Here is an 11,580-nt window from a genome sequence, read left to right as displayed (position 1 = left end):
TTACTTCAAGTCAGGCATTTTATTTATAATCGGATACCATTTCCCTAATGTGTGCACAGCATAATTGCATACGCTCTCAAAGAACTTCGCTCAGATGGAAGAATGGAGAACGTCACACGTGAAAAATATACGTGAATACGGGTAAATCCCAGAAACCCTACGGGCTGCGCTTGCCTGGTTCCTCATGGCATCGTCAGTGCCACGCCACATGGGAGACATAATCACCCAGACGGGGGGCAGTGCTGCCAAAGCCTAGGACCTTGTTTGCTGAATTTTTTCACGACATATCCACGCAAATATAGACCGGGCAAAAGTGGCGTATTTTTTTATTGTTAATAATTCTCTCTTCTGCATAGGTAAACAAGAGATACGGGGTTAGAGGAGCCTTTGTGCACAGACAGTCACGATATCTCTGGTGGTTGTGCTAATCGTGGGGATGCACCACATCCTACCACACGACGCGGTGCAGGAAAATCCATTAAACCCGGGGAACTGCTGTACCATGCCATGGAATCTTCACCAGGGTCGCAATATTGCAAGTGCCGCTAACTTTTTTGCTGTTGAAATCTATCAGCCATCTTATCTGCAAATGCTCCCTCCATAGACAAAGGGGCAGAACGGCGGGTCTACTAATGCCCTCACAGGCAAGACGATTTGCAGATAAGGGGGGGGAGGACGGGGAGTTCTACCACGCAGGTACAATAACGGTGACGAGGCTGTGGATCCCCCCCACTCATCCCCGACGGCGGCGTTAGATGCTGAGTGGCACGGAAGACGCTGAGCTGGCGCGTGACTCGCGGAGGCCCCGGCGGGGCATGAGCAGCGCGCAGCACGAGACGCCCACCACGGCGTCGCACAGCTCGTCTTCCTCCGCCCACTCGTTATTCTCCGCGTCGAACACCTGGATGCACTTCTTGTACTTCTTCTCGCCCTCGTTCCAGCCGCCGCACACGTACAGCCTGTGGTTGAGCAGCGTCGCTCCCGCCGTGCTCACGCCGATTGCCAGGGGGGCCATGTAGCTCCACTGGCTCGAAAACGGGTTGAACGCCTCCACCGTCAGCACGTCGACGCGCTCCCCCCGCGGGCCCAGCTGGCTGCCGCCGACCACGAACACTCGCTCGCCCAGCGACACCGAGCAGTGCCAGCCGCGCGGGGTGCTCAGGCTGGCGCGCTCCTGCCACCGGTCCGTCGAGGGGTCGTAGCCGCACACCGTGCGCGAGTACGCGTTGCTTATGTATCCGCCCGTGACGAGGATATTGCCGTCGGAGACCGCGCTGGCGTGGCAGCAGCGCGCCACATCCAGGGCGGCCTTGGGCTGCCACTGGTTGACGGCCGGCACGTAGGACTCGACGGCCAGCAGGGGGCCCTCCAGGTTGCGACCGCCGATGGCGTAGAGCTGCCCGTTCAAGGCGCTCATGCTGAAGTGGGTTCGCCGTTGGCTCATGCTCGCGAGTTGGATCCAGTTGTTGAAACGAGGATCGTACCTGCGCAGGGGTACGGCAGCGATGATTTAATGTCAAAAACGGCACGATTGAAGCGCACCGGCATCACCATGCATGATGTCAGAGTTACGGCTGCTGAGCTGTGTAGCGCTTTTTCAGATGCGACCTCGTCACACATGATAGCTCAACAAAGCGGCTTATCACGCGGAAATTTATAGCAGCCAGCTATTCTAAAACGCATGTTTATAAATGTGGGGAGACAAAAACGGAGAAAAATCCAAGTGACCACGGGGAGAGACACATGCAAACTCCAAATATACAGCAGGCATCAGGGTCGAACCCACGACTTCCTGCATACCAGGCGAGGTAGTTAACATCTACCTAGCCACCGTGGGAGTGCGTTACCTGCAGACGGTGCTCACGGCGTGCTTGGCTTGATTCCTTGCGTCATTCTGGTCCTCGCCTCCCGCCACGTAAAGGAACCCGTCCATGACTGCCACGCACTGGTTAAAGCTTTTGGCCACCATCTCAGTGAGCTTTCCCCAGCCCATCTCGGGGTCTCGGTACAGCACGTCTCTGTTCAGCGACTTCTCCGTGAGCGCCGAGCGCCCGCCGACCGTCACGAGCACCTTGAGGCCTCCACGCAGCTTAGTCCGCCGAGACTGAAGCGTGTTCTGTTGGTAGGGCAGCAGGTGGTAGTTCATGGCGTCCACTAGCAGCTTGTGGCAGTCGTGGTCCTGCATCATTCTGGGCACCGTCTGCACGTACGTCACCAAGTCGTGAGCTGAAATGGTGCTGAAGCGAATGTTGCTGAGCAGATCTCCGGAGAACTTGAGGCGTTTATCGTCGTGCTCGAGCCACTTGAGAGCAATGTGAAAAGCGGTGAGCTCCGAATTAATCTCGAGCGTGTCATCTTGGAGGAACTGGTTGATTTGATCGAAACTCAGCTTAAGGAATTCCTCCGTTTCTGAGAAATCGACAAAATTCTCCCTGAGAAACTTTTCGGCCACATCTTTGGTGTTGTGCAGGTCAAAGGCACGGGCGATGTTGGCCACGTGGAGGCAATTCTCCACGTTCAACTCCTTCATCAAATAGTCGCAGCACATCTTGAGCAGGGACGAGACCTGCAGGCGGGTTGCCGAGGAGAGCACGCTTCCCACCGTGGCGAGGGACAGGCCGAGCCTGCCCGTGTAAGCGTACGTGACGACCCCAGCCATGCCCACGGCGGACACGTCGTTCACCTCAACCTTCTGAAGCATGGGGTCCTTGCGCAGCACACTCCTGATGTACTCGCTGCAGGACGCGACCACCACTTTGTGCACCTCGAACGACTTTGTCTTGGTGACCAGCGTGAAATCGCAGAGGAATTTCTCATTTTGCATAAACTTGAGCCCTTCCAGAAGCTTCTCGCTGTGCGCTGGATTGCCGACGTCGGAGACGGCCTTGGGTAGTCCGTTCCATTCGTCCAGGTGGTTATTCCAGATGTTGACTTTGTTGATCTCCTTTTCGGCGAGCATTTGCATGATGGACATGTCGGTAACCTCATCCTTGTTTACCTTCTTGTTGCTCTTCTTTTTGGGTGCCATTGGATCTGCGCCCGAGACACCCACACACCGTGCAAGGTTACGAGCCCGCCGCAAGCGGAGAGGGGAGCATTGGCGAGATCGCAGCGGTCAACGTTACATTCACCACGGGACACTTTTCCAAAACATTGCCAGCCAGCCGTCGTAAAAGTCGGATCGGCTGCTGACAGAGCAGCTTCAAGTTTCCAAATTCATATCGCTTAACCCAAGTGAGAAATCAAGAGATGGGGGGGGGGGGTTGGATAGTCAGTCGCACGCGCAAGAGTGACCTGGGTAGATAAAACCATGAGATTTAAACTACATCAGACACAAAAGAGATATATGGAAACTAATGAACCCTCTCTCCAAAAACATCGTAGCTCGCGGCAAAATATAACGCTCTTTCTGATTCATCAGACACCTGCAATTAAGGCTTTTACGCGGACGCACGAGAGCGAATGACATCAAATCTTTAAATAGGAGCAGGACGGGCGAGCAGCCGGCACTGTAGGACAGCGCCATCGCCTTGTAAGGCGGGCGACCCTACAAGGCGCCAGTGCCTCGCGCTATCAATACGCGCGCGGCTGCGCTATTCATAGCGCAGCGCGCTGGACAACAACGCTCAGCGCATTCCCGACCCGCGGCGACTCTCACTGCAAGTGTCCCACAGAGCCGGGCAAGTGTCCCACAGAGCCGGGCAGTGTCTCACAGAGCCGGGCAAGTGTCCCACAGAGCCGGGCAGTGTCCCACAGAGCCGGGCAAGTGTCCCACAGAGCCGGGCAGTGTCTCACAGAGCCGGGTAGTGTCCCACAGAGCCGGGCAAGTGTCCCACAGAGCCGGGCAGTGTCCCACAGAGCCGGGCAGTGTCCCACAGAGCCGGGCAGTGTCCCACAGAGCCGGGCAAGTGTCCCACAGAGCCCGGCAGTGTCCCACAGAGCCGGGCAAGTGTCCCACAGAGCCGGGCAAGTGTCCCACAGAGCCGGGCAAGTGTCCCACAGAGCCCGGCAGTGTCCCACAGAGCCGGGCAAGTGTCCCACAGAGCCGGGCAGTGTCCCACAGAGCCGGGCAGTGTCCCACAGAGCCGGGCAGTGTCCCACAGAGCCGGGCAGTGTCCCACAGAGCCGGGCAAGTGTCCCACAGAGCCGGGCAGTGTCCCACAGAGCCGGGCAGTGTTCCACAGAGCCGGGCAGTGTCCCACAGAGCCGGGTAGTGTCTCACAGAGCCGGGCAGTGTCCCACAGAGCCGGGCAGTGTCCCACAGAGCCGGGCAGTGTCCCACAGAGCCGGGCAAGTGTCCCACAGAGCCGGGCAGTGTCCCACAGAGCCGGGCAGTGTCCCACAGAGCCGGGCAGTGTCCCACAGAGCCGGGCAGTGTCCCACAGAGCCGGGCAGTGTCCCACAGAGCCGGGTAGTGTCTCACAGAGCCGGGCAGTGTCCCACAGAGCCGGGCAGTGTCCCACAGAGCCGGGCAGTGTCCCACAGAGCCGGGCAGTGTCCCACAGAGCCGGGCAGTGTCCCACAGAGCCGGGCAAGTGTCCCACAGAGCCGGGCAGTGTCCCACAGAGCCGGGCAAGTGTCCCACAGAGCCGGGTAGTGTCTCACAGAGCCGGGCAAGTGTCCCACAGAGCCGGGCAAGTGTCCCACAGAGCCGGGCAAGTGTCCCACAGAGCCGGGCAAGTGTCCCACAGAGCCGGGCAAGTGTCCCACAGAGCCGGGCAAGTGTCCCACAGAGCCGGGTAGTGTCCCACAGAGCCGGGCAGTGTCCCACAGAGCCGGGCAAGTGTCCCACAGAGCCGGGTAGTGTCTCACAGAGCCGGGCAAGTGTCCCACAGAGCCGGGCAATGTCCCACAGAGCCGAGCAAGTGTCCCACAGAGCCGGGCAAGTGTCCTACAGAGCCGGGCAATGTCCCACAGAGCCGAGCAAGTGTCCCACAGAGCCGGGCAAGTGTCCTACAGAGCCGGGCAGTGTCCCACAGAGCCGGGCAAGTGTCCCACAGAGCCGGGCAAGTGTCCCACAGAGCCGGGCAATGTCCCACAGACCAGGGGGCGGAATCCCCTTGAGCTGGGCGCCTGGTGCCCAGCGGGGTCACGGCTCGACACCCAACTGGGGTGCCGAGCCCTGCTCTCGCCTCCACCACCTCCTCCTCATCCTCCTCCTCCTCCATCACTTCCTCATCCTCATCCTCCTCCTCCACCACCTCCTCCTCCATCACCTCCTCATCCTCCTCCTCCACCACCTCCTCGTCATCCACCTCCTCATCCCTGTGACCTTGACCCCTGCGCTTTGTCGCCGCCCCCAGCGCCGACTCGGCCGATCCTGTTGCAGGTTCCTGTCGTCGAAGCGACCTGCCGGCGAGCCGACGGAGCGATTCCAATGTCTAGCCGCCACTACTGGACATCAGCGAGGGAACAGCAAGAGCTTTACGGCTCATCGGATTCCTCCAGAGTCTAAACAAAGATTCCGATGAACGCAAATAGAGTGCGGCACGGAAAACTCCGTGCATTGTCCAGCGTCATCCGGCAACTTTTTTGTTGTTTTGGGGCGACTTTCCGCAGTGACGCAGCCACGTGCTTTGGGGAACCCGTGGGTTCACGTGGTCTCGGGGGGACGGGCGGGGGTCTCTTACCGGCTTGGAGACCGTGGACTCCGGGAGCTTGCGATTCGAGAGACTCTGGGTGCCAGCAGAGCCTTGGAGCCCGTAGATTGGGAATCTGTAGCCCGGAGCTGGGAGCCAGGAGCTGGCGCGGGGGTTACGCGCGCACGGACACGCGCTTATGAAGCCACCGGCACTCGTTTTCTTCGCGCAGGGAGACACGGCCGGGGCGAATCACGACGGAGCACGCGCAGGAATCGGTAGGGGTTGGTGGTGTGGGGGGGGGTATCACTCCGCCAGTGATGCGGCTGTCAGCTGTGCGCGTCTGTCCGTGAGGGGGGTGGGAAAGTCGGTGGCTCGAAGGACAATTTCATCTTCTAGCGCAGGAGTTACAATTGTTAGGGGGAAACTCGTGCAAGTAGAAAGGGTGGTTTGCCGTTGATCACGTTTATTGTGTTTGATGAGTAAGATTGCGTTCGCGAGATCTGACTGCTGCTGCTGCTGCTGCTCTGGTGACGACGGTATCTGATGATAAATCATGAGGGATTAATTTATTTAATGTCAACACCATTGCAAACACACCAAGATACAACACAACCTCGTGGGACTGGATTAACGAAACGAAAATTCGTTGACAATGATTGGCCTCAGAAATATGAGGGCCCAAAAAAATCTAAAGTTATAGCTTTTTTGTTGTTGCTTAAAATCTGATGTCAAGTTTGAATTGTATGCCCTTGCAAAAAAACCTCCAAACGTAAACCCACGTGGGCTGAGACTCAAAACCAGGGGAGACATTTGCTCCTCAATTTGCCGAGGGATCCAAGATTTACATTTTCAATCCTTGTGCCACTTTTGAATTCAGCAATTGCTCGGACGCCCACGTACAAACGTTGCTGGGTTCAACAATAATGTGAAATGTGTTTTGTTCCCTCATAAAACATTCCTGATCAATCTTCTTGGTTCTTTCGGTAAAGTCACGTAGAAGGGAAATAATAAAAATGGCTTTTTTATTTTATTATTTCCCTTCTACGTGACTTTAACGAAAGAACCAAGAAGATGAATCCCTGCAGTCACGAAAGAAGCTTTAAATCGAAATTGTCAATCCTTGTGCCAAGTTTGAATTCAGCCCACGTACAAACGTTGCTGTGTTCAACAATAATGTGAAATGTGTTTTGTTCCCTCATAAAACATTGCTGATCAACTCAGGCCCTCAGTGCTCCAATGCCGAATCGTGCACATGGCAAACATATCACGCCAGCTAATGGGCACTCGTGCATCATGGGGCCGTCCATAAATGACGTCACGCGATTTTGGACGATTTTTGATCCCCCCCCCCCTCGTCACACGGCGTCACAAAAAGTCAGACCCCCCCCCTCAAATATGACGTCACAAAGCTCTGCCCCTCCCCCCCAAAAAAAATTCAACATGCTTCAAATCGCTTTAAACTATTGTCATTGTAGTGCGTATTTAATGTGGCGCTGCACTCTGATGTTGTAGGAGAAAACATTTAGTAAAAAGTCTATTTCATTAAGTAGAACGTTGATTTAAAGCTTTCGTGACTGCAGGAATCCACACCTGATGATGATTGCTTGTGTTGCAGTCGAGACGTCGTGAGAATTTTTATTGTTTTATATTTATATTATTTTATTATTTCCCTTCTACGTGACTTTACCGAAAGAACCAAGAATATAAGTAGAACGTGTTGTCTATATTTATTTAAAGTTACGCATTTTTACGTGACGTCACATTTCTCAAACCCCCCCCCCCTCGTCACACATCACAAATGTCTGACCCCCCCCGCAGTTGCGTGACGTCATTTATGGACGGCCTCCATAGGTACAGGAGGGATAGACATGGGACGTTGGGCCAACGTTGGGAGAAAGAAAGTTTTTTTAAAAATTAAGTTTCGTTGCAGTTTATTTTGTTTACCAGGTGAGTCCTCAAGCGACCAGGATAGTCTCATTTGCAAGAGTGACCTGGGGCATTAATCTGCCAGTAGGTGGTGATGATTTTCCTTGCGATGTATGTTGAACTTCTTTCACATCATACGTAGCCAACCGTGCTAATCGGAGGTGTGTGGGGGGACGACGACAACAAACTAAACACATAAAGCAGTTCTAAAGAAACGAGTTTTCACTCTAGATTTAAAAGTGTATAGCTCCTTATAGAGGAAGGAAGAGCGTTCCAGACGGCCGCAGAAGCACATCTGAAAGCGCGCGATGCCGTGACCGTCTTTGATTGATCGTTTGCCAAATTGATCGATCTGCGCAATCGAATTTGGAAAATGTCGACCCTGACTCTGGCACACGATGGCATAGTCTTGGGAATTACATCAGGGGATTTTGAACGTCATCTGCGAGGCAGAGGGCAGGAGGAACTGTTAGGGTTATTACACCTGTAGTGATAACCAGGTCGGCCGCAGGCTTTGAACCCCGAACATCTGCAACAAAGTAACGGTCGCGTTGTCGCTGGGCCGTGTCACCTGCCTATGAAATTCATTTTACTGGTAGGAACCTCCTGGTTACACCAGCTCACAGGGGATTATTGTGTCCGTCCGTCGTGCAGGGAGGGGCTGGGTGGGGAGGGGCTTGGTGGGGAGGGTGGGGCTGGGTGGGGAGGGTGGGGCTGGGTGGGGGTGGGAGGGGTGGGGCTGGGTGGGGAGGGGCTGGTCACCCCGTGGTGCCCTTATAAAACTCAACGTTTAACCTACTCACGCCGGCTTGTGCCCGCCCTCACAGTCGGCCATATTTTGCGGAATACACCACGCCGCCGTTGACCCTGGCCATTGACCGAGCAACCCAACGTTCCTACCAGCTCCCTCCGCAGGAATGCGTTCATTACAGTCCGTTCTATAATGGCGTGTTGTGTTCATAACGCGAATTGAATATAACGCGATTCACTGATGAGGGAACACATTTTTGTACAACTCGGATGCGAATTAAGTGAACGAAATTACATCGCGCGAGTAGGAATGAGCGGTTGTACGGCGGCCTAGGCGTAGCATCGCACGAGGCATTGGGATGCTGCTGGATGCTTCTATATGCTACCCACGCGCCTCAGTCTTTGTTCAGCCTGCGTACGCATCTCAAGTGTTATTGCGGACTGTGCTTTACCCTATACTATACATTATTTCGCGATTTTTCCATAACGCAGTGTTCTTCAGGATCGCAACTACCTCGTTATAGGAGGACGGGCTGTATTTTTTGTTCACTGCACCATTAAAATCCAGTCCACATTCTCCCGGGGTTTTCGTCGGTTTAGTGCAGAAGGAAATAATCCATATAATGTTTTGGTAAATGTTTTCTTTTCTCTTTAACTAGCATGCCACAAACATCGACTTAAATATAGCCACTTAGCAGACTGTGCACATATTTGCTATAGTTGAAATAACGACACTAATACTAGAACACAACTGTGGCTAGTGTAACAAAGACAGGATATTGGTCTATACACCGTGGTCCAGGATCACAATAGAGTCGGCTACTACAGTTTTGCTCGTCAGCCTGTGGGACACGCTATAACGAGCTTAATTAGATTACCTAAAAATACACACTTGTGGATTTGTTTCACTCTCTTGTTTAGTTTGTCACAAGCACCACGTGTCATTTTCCGTCTCGTAGGTCATCTTGGAGTGCAGACTGAAGCGAGGACATTATTATTTGAGCTGCAATATTTGTTGTTTGTGTGTCCCGCACCAAGTAGGCTATGCTTGGGGGGGGGAGGGAGGATGCCCTTTCAGCCTTGTAGAGAGTGTGAATGAGGATGCCCTTTCAGCCTTGTAGAGAGTGTGAATGAGTAGCGATCTTCTACTGCACAGAGGGGGGGGGGGTCACAGCAAGAGACTGCATTACGGACACGAGTTCCACGTCGCATTCGGGAAAAGTTAGTGGCAACATTGATAACACTGATGTTATGATGAAAATCTGTCAACAAGACAACATCACAGCACGATAACCATTTCCCTCCCCATTAACAGTAGGCGAGAGATGATTGCTTCTGGGCCCGCACGAGCACAGCGTCACACGGAGGCTTGACACTGGTCAATCACGCCGGCCTTGAGGACTTCCTTGCGCGTGTCGAGGATCACGTCGTAGCAGCACTGGAGCCGGCTCTGCTGCTCAAGCGTCTTGAGGCGTAGCGCGCGGATAAGACGCAGCAGCATGAGCCGGCGGTACATGATGAGGTGGGCCCGCATGCGCGCTCTGCTCTCCTCCCTCAGCTGCCTGTGCTCGGCGCAGGCGTCCCGGGCCCGTCTCAGCGCCTCGGGGTCGCGGCGCGGTGCGGAACTCTCCCGGGCAGCGGCACGCGTCGGCGAGGGGAAGACGCCGGAGCGATCGCCGCCTTCTCCGCCGTCTAGCGGCACCGCGGTAGAGGGGGAGCCACCGGTGCGTGGTGGTGGTGGTGGGGAGCGCTGGGGGTCCGCAGAATCTCTGTCTGAAATTTGACTGAAATTGTCATGCGGACGTTCAACATACGTGCAACTGTCAGCTTTGGCGTTCGAAATGTCGTTTTTGGGATTGAAAACATTTTTTGAAGAGTTTGCATCGTTTAACTTTGTGATGTTAGTATCATTATCCGATGCCACGTCGCCAGCGAGGAAGCCTTGTGAAGAATTACGTTCATGCTCTTTAATGTTTACATAGTTGAGGTCTTGTGAACTGTGTTCAGATTGTCTGTCACTGTATGTAGAATATTTTCCTTCTCTCGCCCCAACAAACTCAGAGCTGGGACTCTGTCCATGCAAATTTTTGCAATCAGTTTTGGAATCTGTCTTTTCAAAACAGGCTTGAGCATCTTCCCCAAGTGCTGTGTACAAGTCCTTAGAATCCAAACATATCGAGGCCTGTGTACTCGTTTCCTTATCCATTTCATTTCTTCCCTCTTCATTTCCTGAATTCACGTTCACTTCCTTTGAATCTTTTAGGAAATCCCTGGTAACGGAGTTTTCTTCTTTGCTTTTTGGAATTTCCAACGAGCCATGAGACTCTACGGAATCAAAAATTAACGTGTTCCCACCGGGTAGAAGTTTACAGGAGGAAGCTTGTGAATGTCCTGTCGGGGTGTGTTTAATTATGTCGACGTCGTATGTGTTTGTTTCCTTTAATTTCGCATCAAAGGAATGATTTAATTCGCTGTTCAAAACCTCGGCGAAGGCTGTTTGGCATCCACGAAGCGATTCGAGTTGTGGGGCAATTCCTGGCAGGGTGTTGCCCCGCTTAATGTTATCATTTGCATCGTCATCATCATCACTATTATCAACATCTCCAAAGCCATTGTCCGGCACAAAGCAACGTGCATTGGTTAGGTCCAAAATCTTGCCCACATTGTGAGTGCTCTGACCACGTGACACATTCTCGCTTGAAATTTGAGAGTACTGAGCCATGTGCTTCTCTTTGTTGATGTTCGCCTTCACGTTATGGTAATTCGCGAGGCCCACGTAGATGTTGTGGTTGTTGGAGTTGGCGTCGCACTGTGACGAGGGCACGTAGTTGTAGTTGCAGTTGCTGTCCTGTCCCTCGCGGTCGTCATCCTGTGCAGACACGTGGCCTGCCGCCGCCTTCAAGTCGTTGGCGTCACTGTCCTTATGACACAAAAAATAACACAAACGGGCAATCACCATTGGAACCTTATTTGCCAGTAAAAAATATGATAATTGGTTTTTTACCCTTATATCTGGCAACAAAACTGACACATTTTTTTTACAAGGAGTCATGTTTGCATAGACCACAATACCTGCAGCCATAATGCAAAAAAAAACATAACTCTGATAATATATGCACTATCCTTGAAGTTGATTGGTCCACACCCGAGACTAGGCTCTAAGGAAAGCTGTCTCGGGTGTGGACCAATCAACTTCAAGGACAGTGCATACATTATCAGTTATGTTTTTTTTGGCATTATGGCTGCAGGTATTGTGGTCTATGCAAACATGACTCCTTGTAAAAAAGGTGTCAGTTTTGTTGCCATATAGAAGGGTAAAAAA

At 53.3% G+C, this 11,580-nt stretch overlaps 1 protein-coding gene across 1 annotated transcript; it reads right to left on the bottom strand.

Annotated features, from left to right (window-relative positions):
• Nucleotides 1–5,753, bottom strand: KLHL31 (kelch like family member 31). The gene is made up of 3 exons (XM_078600545.1): nt 5,631–5,753; nt 1,848–3,033; nt 1–1,484 (listed from the first exon to the last, which is right to left on the bottom strand). The coding sequence occupies exons 2-3, from the start codon at nt 3,026–3,028 to the stop codon at nt 752–754; spliced, it is 1,914 nt and encodes a 637-aa protein (XP_078456671.1). The 5' UTR covers nt 3,029–3,033; nt 5,631–5,753; the 3' UTR covers nt 1–751.
• Between the last annotated feature and the right edge of the window lie 5,827 nt (nt 5,754–11,580).

Source organism: Lampetra planeri, chromosome 14 (assembly GCF_965212315.1).
Source record: "Lampetra planeri chromosome 14, kcLamPlan1.2.h2, whole genome shotgun sequence".
NCBI classification, from domain to species: Eukaryota; Metazoa; Chordata; class Hyperoartia; order Petromyzontiformes; family Petromyzontidae; genus Lampetra; species Lampetra planeri.
Note: the sequence above shows the minus strand (reverse complement) of the source record. Positions and strands in the feature narration are given on the sequence as shown.

What these genes read in the sequence shown, in the direction of transcription:
- KLHL31 (XM_078600545.1), bottom strand. Translation starts at nt 3,028, where the DNA reads ATGGCACCCAAAAAGAAGAGCAACAAGAAGGTAAACAAGGATGAGGTT. An exon ending in GCCGTGAGCACCGTCTGCAG is followed by an intron (nt 1,485 to 1,847) that starts GTAACGCACTCC and finishes ACCCCTGCGCAG; the next exon opens with GTACGATCCTCGTTTCAACA.